This window comes from Pelobates fuscus, chromosome 12 (assembly GCF_036172605.1).
Source record: "Pelobates fuscus isolate aPelFus1 chromosome 12, aPelFus1.pri, whole genome shotgun sequence".
Taxonomy (NCBI): Eukaryota; Metazoa; Chordata; class Amphibia; order Anura; family Pelobatidae; genus Pelobates; species Pelobates fuscus.
The window spans coordinates 92,070,991-92,090,496 of record NC_086328.1 but is presented as its reverse complement, the minus strand read 5'-3'; the positions used below and the strand labels follow the sequence as shown (position 1 = coordinate 92,090,496).

Genomic DNA, 19,506 nt, shown 5'->3' with positions numbered 1-19,506 from the left:
GCGTTCATGAAACTGGTTTAACTAAAACTCAAATATAAAGAACTCATTTATGAAATTAGCTACCTTCTGAAAAGCATAATGAAGAAAAAAACTGAAAGCTGGTTCAAAGGCTATACTATTAGGCTTATTCAGGCGACAGAAAAACTACAAATTCTCAGACAAAATAGACAAAATTCTTAGCAAAATTGGACAATAATCTGAGCTAAGAATTTTTCAAGTTGTACTGCTTTGGCTTGAAATGTATAAATCCAGTTTTAGTTCAGAATAACACGTGGAATTTTATTCACCAAATTCCAAATTATAACAAATTTAAATCTGAAAGGGAAAATTTAGGCAAAAGTAGTTAGTTTGGAAAAAAAAACTCCAACTCAGCTTTAGTCACAGAAAGGTTAATTAAGCCTAAATTTAGATTTCATTTGGATTTGAATTCAAAGTATAATTTATAAGCCCCTTTTTAATTTATGTATGGAAATCTCATTGATCATCTTCGTATGGGGAATTAGCCACGTCTTTAAAAAATTGATTAGACAAACCCGATTATAGCATGACTGTCCTGGCATGTCATCTGTCCTGAAGAGTTTAAATCAAAGCAGGATGTTTGGCTTTCACTGATGCACAAAATCCCTGTAGAAAATCTTACATACCTTTGTTCCTGAATTACATTTTTTTTTGTAGGAACTACATGGATGAGCGAGATTGTGGACATGATTTTTTGTGATGGAGACGCTGAAAAATGTCGCAGAGAAACCATTTATAATCGTGTACCATATCTTGAGTTCCGAATTCCTGGAGAACCTTCAGGTAATACATCAGATCAATAATGAACAGCATGTCAACCAAACTCAAATATCTGGGGTGTTTTTTTTCTTTTACAATGTTCAAGAAAAAAATGACCGAATTCCAACCACAATGACAATTCAGACTTTAGTTAGGCTGTCGAATCTGCAAATTGTCCAAATGCATTTCATGTCCAGATTAAAATCGGTGCTTTCGCAACGGAATCATTTATAAAATATAGGATTTGGAATATTCACGAAGCACCAATTTTACTAAAATTTGAAACTGAATGCGTTTGGCGGAATGCACATTTGCTAATTATTGTTCACTTGTTTTTTTGCAAGTGAATTATAATTTTAAGTACAAATTTGCCACTGTCCAAATGCCCCTCTATACACCTGAATGGTATTTCCCCATTCAGTACATGGCCGTTCGGAGTTTAGTGAACAACATTGTTAATGTTATCACCACTAGTGATGCACCGCCGGCGAACATAGCGTGTTCGCGTTTGCCATGGCGGGCGAACACATGCGCGGTTCGATCCGCCCCCTATTCGTCATCATTGACTAAACTTTGACCCTGTGCCTCACAGTCAGCAGACACATTCCAGCCAATCAGCAGCAGATCCTTCCAGACCCTCCCACCTCCTGTACAGCATCCATTTTAGATTCATTCTGAAGCTGCATTCTTAGATAGAGGAGGGAAAGTGTAGCTGCTGCTCATTTGATAGGGAAATGTATAGCTAGGCTAGTGTATTCAGTGTCCACTACAGTCCTGAAGGACTCATCTGATCTCTGCTGTAAGGACAGCACCCCAAAAAGCCCTTTTTAGGGCTAGAACATCAGTCTGCTTTTTTTTTTGTGTAATCTAATTGCAGTTGTCTGTCTGCCTGCCAGCTTCTGTGTCAGGCTCACAGTGGATACTGTGCCCACTTGCCCAGTGCCACCACTCATATCTGGTGGCACAATAGCGTGCATTTAAAAACCCACAAACTTTTTTTTCACTGTAATAGATTGAATAGCAGTTAGTTGTCTGCAAGCGTCTGTGTGTCAGGCTCACAGTGGATACTGTGCCCACTTGCCCAGTGCCACCACTCATATCTGGTGGCACAATAGCGTGCATTTAAAAACCCACAAACTTTTTTTTCACTGTAATAGATTCAATAGCAGTTAGTTGTCTGCAAGCGTCTCTGTGTCAGGCTCACAGTGGATACTGTGCCCACTTGCCCAGTGCCACCACTCATATCTGGTCTCACAGTAGCTTGCACGCATAGTACCACTAATCCAAAAAAAAATGACAGGCAGAGGCAGGCCACCCCGCAGGGGCCATCGTGGTCGTGGTGCCCTAGAATAATGCCCAGTTTTCAGAGGCCACGTACCCTGAACTTGAAAAGTTCTGAGGACATAGTTGACTGGCTAACACAGGACACCCAATCTTCTACAGCTTCCGCTCGGAACCATGACGCACCATCCTCCTCCAGCTTAGCTTCGGGCACCTCTCAAGATACCACTCACTCGCCTGCCGCCACCACCAACACTAGCACCACAGCCGCTTTACTTGGTATGTCAGAGGAGTTATTTACACATCCGTTTGAAGAAATGAGTGATGCGCAACCATTATTGCCAGAGGATGTAGATAACAGGGATATGTCTCAGGCAGTCAGCATTACACACATGGACGTACGGTGTGATGATGATGATGTTGTACCCGCTGCTGCTTCCTTTGCTGAGTTGTCAGATACAAATGAAGTGGTTGATGATGACGATGCGTCCATGGAAGTCACGTGGGTGCCCGCTCGGCAAGAAGAAGAACAGGGCGAAAGTTCAGATGGGGAGACAGAGAGGAGGAGGAGGAGACGAGTTGGAAGCAGGGGGAGGTCGTCGCAAGGAGCTAGTGGCACAGTCAGACAGCATGCATCGACACCCGGGGTCAGCCCGACAGCACGCCAATCAACACATGCTGTGTCCACCACCAGAATGCCGTCATTGCAGAGCTCAGCAGTGTGGCATTTTTTTTGTGTGTTTTTTTGTGTGCCATTTGCAACCTGTGCCAAAAGAAACTGAGTCGTGGGAAGTCCAACACCCAACTAGGTACAACTGCTTTGCGTAGGCACATGATTGCACATCACAAATGCGTATGGGATCAACACATGAGTACAAACAGCACACAAACTCAAAGCCGCCATCCTCCTCCTGGTCCAGCATCTTCAGCCACGTCAACCACTGCTGTCCTCCTTGCCCCCTCTCAACCATCCGCCACTCCGTCTCTCGCCTTGAGCAGTTCCCGCTCATCTGCCCACAGTCAGGTGTCTGTCAAAGACATGTTTGAGCGTAAGAAGCCAATGTTAGAAAGTCACCCCCTTGCCCAGCATCTGACAGCTGGCTTGTCTGAACTATTAGCCCGCCAGCTTTTACCATACAAGCTGGTGGAGTCTGAGGCGTTCAAAAAATTTGTGGCTATTGGGATACAGCAGTGGAAGGTACCCGGACGAAATTTCTTTGCACAAAAGGCAATCCCCAACCTGTACTCGATTGTGCAAAAGGAAGTAATGGCATGTCTGGCACATAGTGTTGGAGCAAGGGTCCATCTGACCACTGATACCTGGTCTGCAAAGCATGGTCAGGGCAGGTATATCACCTACACTGCGCATTGGGTAAACCTGCTGATGGCTGCCCAGCATGAAATGCCACGACTTGCAGGCAGGCCTGCTGCCACGTCCTCTACTCCTCTACTCCTCCTACTCCATCCTCTTCCATAACCTCCTCGGCTGAGTCCTCTTCTGCTGCTGCATCTTGCTCCACATCAACGGCACCCCCCCAGCTCCCCAGGTACTATTCCACATCCCGGATACGGCAGTGTCACGCCGTCTTGGGTTTGACTTGCTTGAAAGCAGAGAGTCACACCGGACAAGCACTCCTGTCCACCCTGAACGCACAGGTGGAAAAGTGGCTGACTCCGCAGCAACTGGATATCGGCAAAGTGGTTTGTGACAACGGAACAAATTTGTTGGTGGCATTGAAGTTGGGCAAGTTGACACATGTGCCGTGCATGGCACATGTGTGTAATCTGATCGTACAACGCTTTGTGCATAAGTACACAGGCTTACAGGATGTCCTGAAGCAGGCCAGGAAGGTGTGTGGCCATTTCAGGCGTTCCTACACGGCCATGGCGCACTTTGCAGATATCCAGCGGCGAAACAACATGCCAGTGAGGCGCTTGATTTGCGACAGCCCGACACGTTGGAATTCAACACTCCTAATGTTCGACCGCCAGCTCCAACAAGAAAAAGCCGTTAATGAATATTTGTATGACCGGGGTGCTAGGACAGCCTCTGGGGAGCTGGGATTTTTTTTGCCACGTTACTGGACGCTCATGCGCAATGCCTGTAGGCTCATGCGTCCTTTTGAGGAGGTGACAAACCTAGTCAGTCGCACCGAAGGCACCATCAGAGACATCATACCATTTGTTTTCTTCCTGGAGCGTGCCCTGCGAAGAGTGCTGGATCAGGCCGTAGATGAGCGTGAAGAGGAAGAGGAAGAGTTGTGGTCACCATCACCACCAGAAACAGCCTTATCAGCATCGATTGCTGGACCTGCGGCAACGCTGGAAGAGGATTGTGAGGAAGAGGAGTCAGAGGAGGAATGTGGCTTTGAGGAGGAGGAGGAAGACCAACCACAACAGGCATCCCAGGGTGCTCGTTGTCACCTATCTGGTACCCATGGTGTTGTACGTGGCTGGGGGGAAGAACATACCTTCATTGAGATCACAGGAGGAACGGGAAATGAGTAGCTCGGCATACAACCTTGTGCAAATGAAGGTCTTTCATGCTGTCGTGCCTGTTGAGGGACCCTCGTATAAAAAGGCTGAAGGAGAACAACCTGTACTGGGTGTCCACGCTACTAGACCCTTGGTATAAGCAGAAAGTGCCTGAAATGTTACCAAATTACAAGTCGGAAAGGATGCAGCATTTGCAAAATAAATTAAAAAGTATGCTTTACGCAGCATATAAGGGTGATGTCACAGCACAACGGGAATCTAACAGGGGAAGAGGTGATCCACCCTCAGAGAACGACTCGACCGACAGGTAGCAGACTACCTCACCTTAACTGCAGATATCGACACTCTGAGGAGTGATGAACCCCTTAACTACTGGGTGTGCAGGCTTGACCTGTGGCCTGAGCTATCCCAATTTGCGATAGAACTTCTGGCCTGCCCCGCTTCAAGTGTCCTGTCAGAAAGGACCTTCAGTGCAGCAGGAGGTATTGTTACTGAGAAGAGAAGTCGCCTAGGTCAAAAAAGTCTAGATTAACTCACCTTTATTAAGTTGAATGAGGGATGGATCCCGAAGGGACTGACAGTGGGCGATACATTCGACTAAAAAAGGCCTGATGAGATGAGCTGCCTTGGGCTAAAAATGGTGACCCTATGTAGGAGGAACAGTCCCTATTCTGCTCTGTGTCTGTGTGTATCAGGGTCCCTGAGGACAGGTGTCAATCCATATCTGCCAAGTGACCCTATGTAGGGGGAACAGTCCCTATTCTGCTCTGTGTCAGTGTGTATTAGGGTCTCTGAGGACAGGTGTCAATCCATATCTGCCAAGTGACCCTATGTAGGAGGAACAGTCCCTATTCTGCTCTGTGTCAGTGTGTATCAGGGTCCCTGAGGACAGGTGTCAATCCATATCTGCCAAGTGACCCTATGTAGGGGGAACAGTCCCTATTCTGCTCTGTGTCAGTGTGTATCAGGGTCCCCGAGGACAGGTGTCAATCCATATCTGCCAAGTGACCCTATGTAGGGGGAACAGTCCCTATTCTGCTCTGTGTCAGTGTGTATCAGGGATCCTTAGGATAGGTGTCAATCCATATCTGCCAAGTGACCCTATGTAGGAGGAACAGTCCCTATTCTGCTCTGTGTCAGTGTGTATCAGGGTCCCTGAGGACAGGTGTCAATCCATATCTGCCAAGTGACCCTATGTAGGGGGAACAGTCCCTATTCTGCTCTGTGTCAGTGTGTATCAGGGATCCTTAGGATAGGTGTCAATCCATATCTGCCAAGTGACCCTATGTAGGGGGAACAGTCCCTATTCTGCTCTGTGTCAGTGTGTATCAGGGTCCCTGAGGACAGGTGTCAATCCATATCTGCCAAGTGACCCTATGTAGGGGGAACAGTCCCTATTCTGCTCTGTGTCAGTGTGTATCAGGGTCTCTGAGGACAGGTGTCAATCCATATCTGCCAAGTGACCCTATGTAGGAGGAACAGTCCCCATTCTGCTCTGTGTCAGTGTGTATCAGGGTCCCTGAGGACAGGTGTCAATACATATCTGCCAAGTGACCCTATGTAGGGGGAACAGTCCCTATTCTGCTCTGTGTCAGTGTGTATCAGGGTCCCTGAGGACAGGTGTCAATCCATATCTGCCAAGTGACCCTATGTAGGGGGAACAGTCCCTATTCTGCTCTGTGTCAGTGTGTATCAGGGTCCCTGAGGACAGGTGTCAATCCATATGTCAAGGTGTCAATCCATATGTCAAGGTGTCAATATGTCATATGTCAGGTGTCAATCCATATCCATTGTGATTTAGGAATGTTGGGTGATTTATGCCCTTTATGGATTAAAACCAGACTCTGCATCAACTGGTTATTTTCCATGGGAGTTTTGCCATGGATCCCCCTCCGGCATGCCACAGTCCAGATGTTAGTCCCCTTGAAACAACTTTTCCATCACTATTGTGGCCAGAAAGAGACCCTGTGGGTTTTAAAATTCGCCTGCTCATTGAAGTCAATGGCGGTTCGCCCGGTTCGCCGGTTCGCGAACGTTTGAGGAAGTTCGCGTTCGCCGCTCGCGAACCGAAAATTTTATGTTCGCGACATCACTAATCACCACATAATAATGCTGAACACATGCAATGCTTCTCTAAGAGAAGCATTGGATTTCTGGAAAGCAAGTGGTCTGCCAGATACACGTAACCTAAACAGGGGCGGACTGACCAGTCGGGCACTTCGGACATGGTCCGAGGGCCCGGCTGGGAGGGGGGCCCGCCGCCAGAGCCGCCATCAGGGGGCCCGGCGGCAGGGCCGGATTGCCCCACCGCGGCCTCGGCATCTGTGCATGTAAGTGCCACCGGGTGGCCGGTCCGGTGGCACACTGAAGGGGCCGGCCGCGGTACATGCTGGAGCCGCCGGGCCGGATGGCAGCCTCGCCGGTCCGGCGGCACTCCTGTCAGGCTGTCAGTAACGCTGAGGACGGAAGGAGGGGAGGAGCATGTCTCTCTCACATGCTCCTTTGCGGTTCCCACATCCTGTGCTGGGAATTGTGGGAACCGCAAAGGAGCATGTGAGAGAGACATGCTCCTCCCCTCCTTCCGTCCTCAGCGTTACTGACAGCCTGACAGGAGTGCCGCCGGACCGGCGAGGCTGCCACCCGGCCCGGCGGCTCCAGCATGTACCCGGCCCCTTCAGTCTTCTCTTGGTAAATGGGAGGGGGAAAAATAAAACACAGAGGGGGGAAAGATAGAGGCAGGGGAAGAAACAGACAGTGGGAAAATAGAGAGACAGGGGGAGGGGGAAGGAAAGAGACAGAGGGGGGGGGAGAGAGTGACACAGGGAAAGGAGGGAGAAATAGACAGGGGGGGAGAGTGAGACACAGGGGGAGAAAGAAGGGCAATAGAGAGATGGTGGAGGGGGGAGAAAGAGACAGAGGGGAAGAGAGATGTGGGGTAGGGAGAGACACAGGGAAAGGGGGGAGAAAGAGACAGAGGGGACGAGAGATGTGGGGTAGAGAGAGAGACACAGGGAAAGGGGGAAGAAAGAGACAGGGGACGAGAGATGTGGGGTAGAGAGAGACACAGGGAAAGGGGGGAGAAAAAGACAGGGGATGAGAGATGTGGGGTAGAGAGAGACACAGGGAAAGGGGGGAGAAAGAGACAGAGGGGAAGAGATATGTGGGGTAGAGAGAGACACAGGGAAAGGGGGAGAAAGAGACAGGGGACGAGAGATGTGGGGTAGAGAGAGACACAGGGAAAGGGGGGAGAAAGAGACAGGGGATGAGAGATGTGGGGTAGAGAGAGACACAGGGAAAGGGGGGAGAAAGAGACAGAGGGGACGAGAGACACAGGGAGAAAGGAGAGAGACCCACAAGGGGAGGGGGAGAAAGAGGCAGAGGGGGAAGAGAGACTGGGAAGGAGAGGGGAGACATGGACACAGAGGAGCAGTGAGGGGGAGAAAGAAACATACAGAGGGACTGGGGGAGACAAAAAGGCACACAGTAGGGCTGTATATATAATTGGTGGATCGCCCCAGCCGATCTCTCTCCCCGGTCTGCAGGCACCGTGCGGGCAGCTGGCAGGGAGGGAAGAAGAGAGGACCCGGGAGCTTAGCCTGCAGCTTCTCTGGGTCCTTCTCACGCAAGCACAGAGCGTTGCCGCAGTTACCACGGCAACGCTCCGGCTCTCGCAAGAGTGAACTCTAGCCCTGGAGCTACGGGCTAGAGTTCACTCTCAACACTGCGACCACCAGGGATTCCTGGTGGTCGCAGTAGTGAGAGTGAACTCTAGCCCCATACACACACTGCCCCCCACACACACACCATACACATTCACTCACTGCCCCCCATACACACACACTGTCCCCACACACACCCTACACATTTACACACATTGCCTCACACACACACATACACAGACCCCCATACACAGCCCCCCATACTAACATTGCCACACACACCCTATATGTTCACACACACACACACACACACACACACACACACTGAACCTTTCACACACACTGCACCCCTCACACATTGCACCACTGCTCCTATACCCTACTACAGCCCCATATCCCAGCAGACCCCAGGTAAGTTTTCAAACTGTTCTTAAACGGTTTGACTACTTACTCTGGGAGGGGGTCCTGGCCCTCCTGGCACCATAACCACTACACAGAGCAGCAGTGGTTATTGTGCATGGATTATTTCTTTAAATAATCTACAAGTGCCCCCGTAGCCAGCCCACAGGCCAGCCAGCCAGCCCACAAGCCAACCAAGCCACCAGTTAGCCAGCCCACAGGCCAGCCAGGCCAGCAGCCAGCCACAGGCCAGTAGCCAGCCCACAGACTTACAACAAGCCACAGGCTTACAGCCAGCAAGCCCACAGCCTGCCGGCAGTAGCCAGCAAGCCCACAGCCTGCCGGCAGTAGCCAGCAAGCCCACAGCCTGCCGGCAGTAGCCAGCAAGCCCACAGCCTGCCGGCAGTAGCCAGCAAGCCCACAGCCTGCCGGGAAGCCACAGCCTGCCAGCCGCAGCCAGCAAGCCCACAGCCTTCCAGCAACAGTAATTAAGGTAGGAGGAGCCAACTTGGCCTAGGTATCAGCAAGCTATGTTGTGTTGCTATATTGTAAATAGGAACCAGAGTGTTGGAGAGACCCCCCCTCCAGGCCCCCATTAGACTCCATTGTAGTCTCTAATGGGACTCGAGTAGATTCTTTCTAACACTCTCTAAATAACACTGAGATAGCCTCTGCTAGAAAGACCCCCCCTCCATGGCCCATTAGCCCTCAATTGTAGTCTCTACTGGGGCCTTGAGGGGATTATTGCACTTTTGTTCCTTGTGTCTAAAGATTGTGTAGGGTGTGGCTGGAGGCGGGACAAGGGTGGGGCTTGCTACGGAGCATGGGTGGGGCCTGTAAGGGGGCCCTTGATTTATTTTGCCCGTGGGCCCTCAGGGTTCTCAGTCCGCCCCTGAACCTAAATAATACATAACCTACTTGTTCTCCTGTTTCCTGTTCAGTTTTGGTTAGCTAACTAGTTGGTAGAAGAAATTCACAATATAACTGGTTGTCACTATAGCAAAAATATGGCTTGAACTTTTTTAAGTTTGTATTTATAATTATAGCATTGTTTTTAATGTTATATGTCTTTTAACACTGCGCTTTCAATAAATCCATAATATAAAAAAAATCTTTAATAAAAATTAAAAAAAATTAACCAAATTAACCACAGTAACCAAATACTTGCCAATAGGTAACAAATGTCATAAATGGTAACAAGTCATAGTCAGTGCACCAGAATTAGGAAAGGTATACAAAAAAAACAAAGGGTCAATACAAGTAAAGTCAGGAAATTTATATAACATATATGCTGCATAGGTAAAACTATGAAATGTCCCAAAGGTGTTTTCAGGGATTCTTTGTAAAAAGTGGATGGAAAAGTATGAACGAGGTGGATCAAAAGGCAACATAAAGTGTATAGCTATATTGGTTTCAGCATCAATATTTACATGTGGGTGGACCAGAGGCGTATCTAAGTTAGATTGTACCGCAAAATCAAATTTTTACATCTACCCACCCCTGTATACATTTTTTTGACTCTCATTTTACTTCCCCAACCCACTTTTGTCATGCACATTACATGCACATACAATCAGATACACATAAACATTTATATACTTAGTAATTCATATTTACATACACTTATACACAAACACAAATTCACATGAATACACAGACTTCACACACTGACTCATATACACACAGATTCATACATACAAACACACATTCATATACACACAAACCCACACAAACACTCATCTACACACAGACATCCACACACACTTAATTTTCCTTTTATATGATTGAGGGGAGGGATCACATTGGGGTTCACCTAGCCTATTTTTCCTTATGTTGAAAGGGAGAGCTAGAGTGGAACCTCATCCCTGGGGTCCACTGGGCAGCTGCTGGGATCAGTCTCTGTATTGATTACTGTTATGTATTGAGGTTTATGCAGTCCACCTTCCAGTAGATGGCAGCATAGTGAAGTTATGCACTTGTTCTGTTGTGTTTAGTCTCTTTGGTGTTATGTCATTATGTGTGTGTACTGAGTAAAGAGAAGTTCTATTTTACTACAATGTCTGAGAGCCATTTGTGAATATATAACATGCTAATACACTAAACTGGCGACGAGGATGGGATTCCAATAAATGGACACTGCAGAATATATATACAGGAAATTAAAATCAGCCTGAGTGAGGAAGTAAAACTTTTTGTTTTTGGAATTCTTTTATCTACAAATATTTCCAGCATGGCTTCTCTGGGACACATGGAGGAATTTGATCTGGCTAATCCAGCCTCATGGGACTCATATGCTGACAGGTTAGTGTTTTTCCTGGAAGCTAATAAGGTGGTGGATGCTATTCAGAAGAGAGCTGTGTTACTGAGTGTTATTGGATCCAAAACATTTGATATTGTTCGCTCACTGATATCTCCTGCTAAACCACAAGACTACTCATTTGAAGAAATACTGGCACTGTTAAAAAATCATTTAGCACCCACCCCATCTGAAACAGTGAGGCGTTTCCATTTCAATAGAAGAAATCAGAAACCAGGTGAAAGCATTGCAGCATACATTGCAGGACTGCGCAGGCTGTCTGAAAATTGCAATTTTGGTACCAGCTTAGAATCCTTGTTAAGGGACAGGCTTGTGTGTGGGGTGCAAGATGAAGCACTGCAGAGGAGACTGCTTGCAAGACAGAATTTAACTTTTATTATTGCACAAGAGGAAGCGCTCGCAAATGAGGCTGCATATGTCCATTCAAAAGAGATACAATTCTCCAGCAAAGATAACTCACATGAAGTAAATCTAGTGAAGAAGACTGATGTTAAATCAAAACACTGTTCACCACACACTGATGTCACAGCTCCATTTAAAGGAACTTGTTATAGTTGCGGTGGAAAACACAGGCGTAATACATGTCGTTTTCGAAATGCAGTTTGCCACACATGTAAACGTACAGGTCACATACAGACAGTTTGCCAAAGTCAAGCCAGTGGAATTCAGACCAAATATAAGAATGTGAATAAAATACAAACCACAGTGCACTCTTTTAATACTCCACAAACCGTTTCAGATAGTGAAATGACTGCAGGTGTTTACTCAAATGACTATGTGAATAAAGTGGAAAATTCACCATCAGGACTGAAGATTTACACTGAAATTGTGCTTCAAGATGTTCCGTGCAAAATGGAAGTAGATTCTGGGTGCGCATATTCTTTGATTTCAGAAGAGACATTTACATTGTTATGGCCTCATAATTCTCCTTCAATAGTACCTTGTGATATTCATCTCGTGGACTACAACAAACAGGCTGTGGATGTTAAAGGGGTTTGTTTTATACCAGTAAAATATGGTAAATTCAGAGGACATTTACGTTTAATAATTACTAAGGGACAAAGAGCAAGTTTGCTAGGTAGAGAGTGGTTTGAACCCTTAGGAATTTCATTAACTGGAGTTAATAATGTATCCACAGATATTCTACAGAATGTGATTGATAAATTTAGTGCAGTCTTTGAAGAAGGTCTTGGCATGTTTAAAGGCCCTCCTGTTTATTTTGTATTAGATTCAAAAGTACCCCCAATTCGTATGAAGCCTCGCAAAATTGCATTAGCTCTCAGACCAAAAATAGATGCTGAGATTACACGTCTTGTGGAACAAGGCATACTTGAACCCATAACACACCCAAAGTGGTGTACACCCATAGTTCCGGTCATGAAACCAAATGGGGATGTCAGAATATGTGCTGACTACAAATGTACAATAAATAAAGCGTTGCAAGAGCATCCCTATCAAATTCCAGCTGTTAATCAAATTCTTACTACTTTGGCAAAAGGAAAAGTATTTGCCAAGTTGGATATGGCTCAAGCCTACCAGCAGTTACCTGTGGATGATGAGGCTGCTGATGCACAAACGATAATAACACACAAAGGAGCTTTCCGAGCAAGACGTTTGCAGTTTGGAGTTTCCATTGCTCCTGGCATATTCCAGAATTTAATGGAGGACCTCTTATCTGGACTTCCAGGTGTAGTGCCTTATTTTGATGACGTTCTTATTGGAGCAGATTCTATACAGTCATTGGCTGCACAGCTACAACTTGTTTTACAACGTTTTCTTGATGCTGGTCTAAAACTTAAAAAGGAAAAGTGTGTTTTTGGTGTAAGCAGCGTGGATTTCCTTGGTTACCGAGTTGACGCACAGGGCATTCATCCAACTGATTCTAAGGTTGAAGCTATCCATAGAGCTCCGGTTCCAACAAACAAACAAGAACTGCAAGCTTTCCTAGGGTTGCTTAATTTTTACCATTCTTTTCTGCCTGATAAAGCCACTGTTGCTGAACCTCTGCATCGTCTACTAGATAAAGATGCTCCATGGAAGTGGACTGACGTTCATACTACCGCTTTCAGCGCTGCTAAAAAACTGTTGTCTTCTGACAGTTTGCTTGTACACTATGATTTGGAGAAACCGCTCAACCTCACCTGCGATGCTTCTCCGTATGGCATAGGGGCTGTATTGAGCCACACTTTGAGAAATGGGGTTGAGGCTCCTATTGCATTTTATTCACGGACTTTATCTACTACAGAGAGGAATTACGCCCAAATTGACAAGGAGGCTTTAGCTATTGTGTCCGGTGTAAAAAAGTTTCATGACTATTTGTATGGGCGGAGGTTTACTATTATAACAGATCATAAACCTTTACTGGGTCTGTTCACCAGCAATACTCCCACTCCTCAAATAATTTCACCACGCATGCTCAGGTGGTCCCTTCTGCTGAATGCCTATGATTGTGAGTTCAAGTATCGTCCTGGCAAGGATATCGCACATGCTGATGGATTAAGCCGATTACCTTTGCCTTCTCCTGACTTCCTTGTTCCTCCTATGTCTGAGGTCCTCATGTTGGAATCCATTCCAAACCCTCCGTTACATGCAAGTGACATTGCTTGTATGTCTGCCAAGGATCCTTTGCTGTCCCGTGTGCTCAACTGGGTTTGGAGGGGGTGGCCAAAATCAAAAGTGGAAGACAAGTTCAAACCATTTGTAGTGCGCCAACATGAACTATCTGCCTATAAAGGGTGCCTATTATGGGGAAACAGAGTGGTAATTCCAAATGCAGGACAAGCTCGAGTATTGCATGCTCTTCATGAAGGACATCCTGGAATAGTTCGCATGAAAGCTTTAGCCAGAAGTTATGTTTGGTGGCCTAAAATGGATGAAGTTATTGAAAAGTGGGTGAAGAACTGTGTACCATGCCAATCTACTCGTCATGCTCCACCTAAAGCCTCAGTACATCCTTGGGAAGTGACTAGGTCACCGTGGTCCTGTTTACATATAGATTTTGCTGGCCCTTTTCACGGACAGATGTTTTTTTTAGTTGTTGACTCCTTTTCAAAATGGTTAGAAGTTGTTCCAGTTACATCTGCTACCTCAGTCACAGTCATAAAGATTCTAAGGAGGTTGTTTGCTACACATGGGTTGCCAGATACAATTGTGTCTGATAATGGAACACAATTTACCTCGTCAGAATTCAAAATGTTCATGGCAAGTAATCTTATTCGACATGTTACTATTGCACCATTTCACCCATCATCAAATGGTCAAGCTGAGCGTATGGTTCAGACTACTAAAGACTCATTAAAGAGAATTATTGAAGGAGATTGGAATCGTAGACTTGCAAATTTCCTTCTGCAACAACATGTGACACCTTGCTCAAGCACCGGTAGTAGTCCAGCAGAGCTCCTTATGAACCGGCGTCTTAAAACTTGTTTGGATCGTTTACATCCTGATTTGACAACTGAGTTACAAGAGAAGCAAGAATTGCAATTCAATAAGAACTATAATGCTTCTACTGTCAGAGTATTTGCACCTGACAGTGATGTCTATGTCAGGAACTATGTTTCTGGGCCTAAATGGATACCTGCAAAAGTACTTATGGCCACAGGACCTTTGTCATACAAAGTACGAATTCCTGATGGTAGAATATTACGAAGGCATGTCGATCAGATTCGGGAACGGAGTGATGAGATTGTGCCTGCTGCCGGTCCCAGTCATACTGGGTTTTCTGTGATACCAAATGATGTGGAACCACTGGATGATACAGGTCTCAGTTCTCCAGGAGTTGTTATTGAAGAACCAGTTCTGTGTGGTCCATCTGACAGAGCACAGGAAGAAGGGATGGGCACAACTGAAGGTCCAGGTGAAGCAGTTCCAAACACGGTTTTGGGGCGCCCAAGACTAAATATTAAACCTCCCAGTTATCTCAAAGACTTTGAGGTCTAGGGGGGAGGAGTGTTATGTATTAAGGTTTATGCAGTCCACCTTCCAGTAGATGGCAGCATAGTGAAGTTATGCACTTGTTCTGTTGTGTTTAGTCTCTTTGGTGTTATGTCATTATGTGTGTGTACTGAGTAAAGAGAAGTTCTATTTTACTACAATGTCTGAGAGCCATTTGTGAATATATAACATGCTAATACACTAAAATTACACAGATCCATTTTGCTACGTACTGATGCATTGGCTGGGATGATGTCTCATTTCAGCTCCAGCATCGGTACAGGGAGTGCAAAGGAGCTGGAACACCAATGCAGAGGGATCCCAGCAGCCCCCTCAGTGTTCACTCTATAGGTACTGAGAGGACAGCTGCAGAGCAATCATCTGCCGCATGGCACTCTGTCCAACAATGTGCACTCCCCTGCAGAAAAGAATTCAAAGTGGATTTCAGCCAAAGCAAAGCTGGTGTGGATAATATTTCTAGTTTGGCTATTTTGGCCTAAATTTGGAAATAGACTTTGAATTTCCAATATTTCTCACTTTTGTGAATAACCCTGTCTAATTTACCTGGGAACTTGAAGTATGGCCACCAGAAAACAGATCTCGATTCTCAGTGTTCAGATTTCTATGTTGATCTTTGGTTTTACTAAATCGGATGTGTGTGAGCATATGAAGAAGCAATGTTGTGGTGTTACAATTTATATTTTTCTTCAATAACTTAATATAATTTACATGATGTTTTGTTCTTTAGTGTTAGTACAAAGGAAACAGGAACATCCTAACACATAACAAAATAGTGTGACCATACTAAGAATGAAGTGCCTCCAAAGGTTCCAACACCAAGCTTGACAGCCACCTTCTACATTTTTCGTTTTACAACTTTATCAAGTCTTGATAAAGTTGTAAAACAAAACACGTAGATGGTGGCTGTTGCCTTTCTCATAATTTAATCTAATAATTTATATTTTTATTTTACTTACATTTTTATTTACAAAAGAAAAATGGATAGGGTAGATACAAAACTTCACAAAAACACATGCAAAGCATTGAAAATAGCCCTATACATGGCCTACCTCAGAGCCGCAGAGTAGGGGGTAACCCAGAAAAATACACAGAAAAACAAGGGGATCCTGAGAAGCAGCTCTGGTAGTAGTGTAGCCTTGTTCTGGTTGCGCCGCTCATGCGTTTACTTTTCTTTTTATGTTTATTTTTCACTTTGTTTAGGTAGCACTTAGGTAGTTAGTATGCGGTGATTCTTGAGTTATCCAGGGTATTCAGATTTTTAGGACAGCCTTGGTCCTGGTGGATGTTATCCACGGGCAGTACTACTTAGGCGGCATTTCGAGAGTTGGGATCCTCCTTTCTAACATTGCCTATGATGGGCAACTGATTACTACTACACTGTAAGGAGCTGTGTATCAAGGAGGTTTGGGGGATTGTACAGGGTTATGTTTTATCCTTTCTCTTTCCCCCACCTATTATTCTCTCTTCCTTTCCTGTTACCTGGCATTCAAGTGCCTTTTCCGTGTCCAGAGCTGCTTCTCAGGATCCCCTTGTTTCAAGGGTCTCCTTTACATTTTTATTTCATGTTTATACGCATATCCTACTCTAACAGCACAGTTATATGCCTTGTTATTTATGAGCTAAATCTAGACAGCTATTCGATACAACTAGCAGTCCTAATTTGACAACTGGCAATGTTTACCTATGTGCTGTTGAGGCTTTTACCATACCCTAATTCTTTTTTTTTATACTTTATTTTTGAGCTCAGGTAGATTTATGACAAATAGTTAGGCATCTCGTATCAGTGCACAAAGGTTAGAGTGTACAGGTCTTTGATAGATGCAGTTTAACAATCAAAGTAGATTATATATTTGGTTGTGTTACATCTTCATGACATTATGCATACATCAGGTACAAGATATGTAGTGGTGTCGGCTAGTATATGGTGTAGCAAAGCGGGATAGGTTCGTGGGATGTTTACATTTCGGACATGCAGGCCATGTTAATCACCCGCAATAAATAGGCTTGTACCTGCTCTTAGACCCTCGTGTACTATCTCCTGTCTCAGTTTTTACTTTGGTTTATCTGGAGTTGTGAAGAAGAAAAGGTAGAGGGAGGATGAGGGGGGAGAGGTAAGCTGTAGGAAGGAGGAGGAGACAATTGTGGGGGGGAGTTGAGATGGAAAGCGAGGGAGCGATGGATCCTGGCTCCTTAGTTTAGACATACACGTGAGGAACCTCTGTTTGTCAAAGGCAAACCCATTTTCCCATTACCTCTGGGCTTTTAGCATTCTAGATATTCCTCCCAGGGTTGCCAGATCTTTGTGAACGCCAGCTCGATGTTTCTAACCTGAGCTGTTAGTTTTTCCATAAGGTAGATATCTTTTATTTTGAGAATGGCCTGGTATATGGTGGGTATGGTGCTGTTGAGCCAGGATTGAACTATTGTCGGTTTTGCTGCCAACGTGATATTGTTATGCAGCTTTTTTCGTTTGGTGGTCAGGTCCGTTACTGGACTGGATCACAGAAATGTCCAGGGTAGTGATGTCGCGAACATAAAATTTTCCATTCGCGAACAGCGAACGCGAACTTCCGCAAATGTTCGCGAACGGGCGAACCAGGCGAACCGCCATAGACTTCAATAGGCAGGCGAATTTTAAAACCCACAGGGACAATTTTTCTGGCCACAATAGTGATGGAAAAGTTGTTTCAAGGGGACTAAAACCTGGACTGTGGCATGCCGGAGGGGGATACATGGCAAAACTCCCATGGAAAATTACATAGTTGATGCAGAGTCTGGTTTTAATCCATAAAGGGCATAAATCACCTAACATTCCTAAATTGTTTGGAATAACGTGATAATTATGCTCAAAAAAAGCAAATAAACTACTCACCTGCGGTTGGGCAGCAACGGTCCTGAGGGCAAGGAGGTGCTGGAGCTGAGGCTACTCGGACTTCAAGCGTTTTGACCCCTGAGAAGGCACATAAGCGCAGCTCCATCTGAGGCCTACCCGAGCGGTGAGTTAGGCGGACGGCCGCCACCTCGCTATTCTGCCCTGCGGTTTTCCTTCGGAACTCCGATGCCATGCGGTAAGGGCCCCGTATCCCCCCCCGTTGGACCGGGGGGGTCATCACGGTCCCAGGAGACTGCCTCCACGGCCTGTAGTGCTTGTGCCTGAGAGGGCTCCCCACGACCAAAATGGCGGAAACGGGAGGCATCCTGAAAATGGCGGCGCAACCAGAACAAGGCTACACTACTACCTAGAGGCTGTCCAGAAAAGCAACCGTAGCCACCTACTTACCCACCCACAGAAGGGGATCCCCAGCGCCCGCGGCAACGAGCAATCTGGACTCGACACCCGGTCCATCAATAGGCAAGGCTGCTACTCCCGCCGACCTGCAAGACAACACAGCACTCCGACTACGTCCAGCTGAGAACCACACAATGGAACCTCACAAGGGGAGAGCACTTAACCCTCTCACCGGCGAACACGAGGGGCTTATTACTACCATGCCACACACTCTGCAGGTCGAGAATTGAACTAGCATGAACTGCCGCAGCACAAACTGCCAAAGGGACTCTCTCTCAAGGTTTGAGCTGCACTCAGTGGGAGCGGCTCCTGTCACTTTTCAGCAGCTACAGGATGCCAGTCTAATGTTGTATAATTAAATGTGCCTTAATGCAATGTTAAGCTGATTCCTCTCTCCTATCTACAAATCTACTTTAATCCGTTTGACCTCTCTGTGGACAAACATTACTAGCCTGTATACTAATATCTATATTAACCATCAGTACACTCAGACAAAGGCTATGCTTAAATATGTCTACTAATTACATAAGCATGTATAGAATTCTATTCTCTAGTACTCAGTAACTAATCTACAGCAACAGTTAAACTTAACCTACCATACTATGCAAACTTATGCAGTATAGTTTAATCGACTACTAACCTAAAAAAAAAAAAATTGTGCAAAATATTCTACATGCCAACCAACTGTCAAATGTTTGTTTGTATGCTTGTCAAAGCTGTTGGGGCATGACGAGCCCACTTGTTATATTTTCATGCACGCAAAAAATAAAGAATTAAAAAAAAAACCCCCAAAAAAACCCATCAGGTATGATGTTGTATCGATTAGGTAGTGTAAGGGTTACGACCGCTTCACAGTGACAGACCAAACTCCCCGTTTAACGCACCGCAAACAACCGCAAACAGTCCATTTGCACAACCGCAAACTCCCCATTTGCACAAGGTTGGATACCAAGCTAGCCATGTCCCGTTCCTTGTCCTCACTGATGTCATTGAAGGTCTCTTCCTCCACCCAGCCACGTACAACACCAAGGGTCCCTGAAAGGTGACAACAAGCCCCCTGTATTTTTTTTTTTTTTAAATGTACACTACTGTTACACCAGATATGAGTTGCACTGGTGTGACACTGTGCCCTGGCACGCCCTGAAACGCACACCTGTGAAGGAAACTGACTGCTATTATATTACAGTCAAAAAAGTTTTGTTTTTTTTAAATGCAAGCTATTGTGACACCAGATATGAGTGGTAGCACTGGGCAAGTGGGCACAGTATACACTGTGAGCCTGACACACACGCTGGCAGGCAGGCAACTGCAATTAGATTACACGGGAAAAAAGA

At 45.8% G+C, this 19,506-nt stretch overlaps 1 protein-coding gene across 1 annotated transcript in view; it reads left to right on the top strand.

Moving 5' to 3' along the window:
- Nucleotides 1-19,506, top strand: part of LOC134579091 (sulfotransferase 1 family member D1-like) — a 59,719-nt gene that overhangs the window by 21,463 nt on the left and 18,750 nt on the right. The window contains exon 3 of the mRNA XM_063438254.1: nt 676-801. Within this exon, the coding sequence (XP_063294324.1) occupies nt 676-801 (126 nt within the window). The remainder of the gene's footprint in view (nt 1-675; nt 802-19,506) is intronic.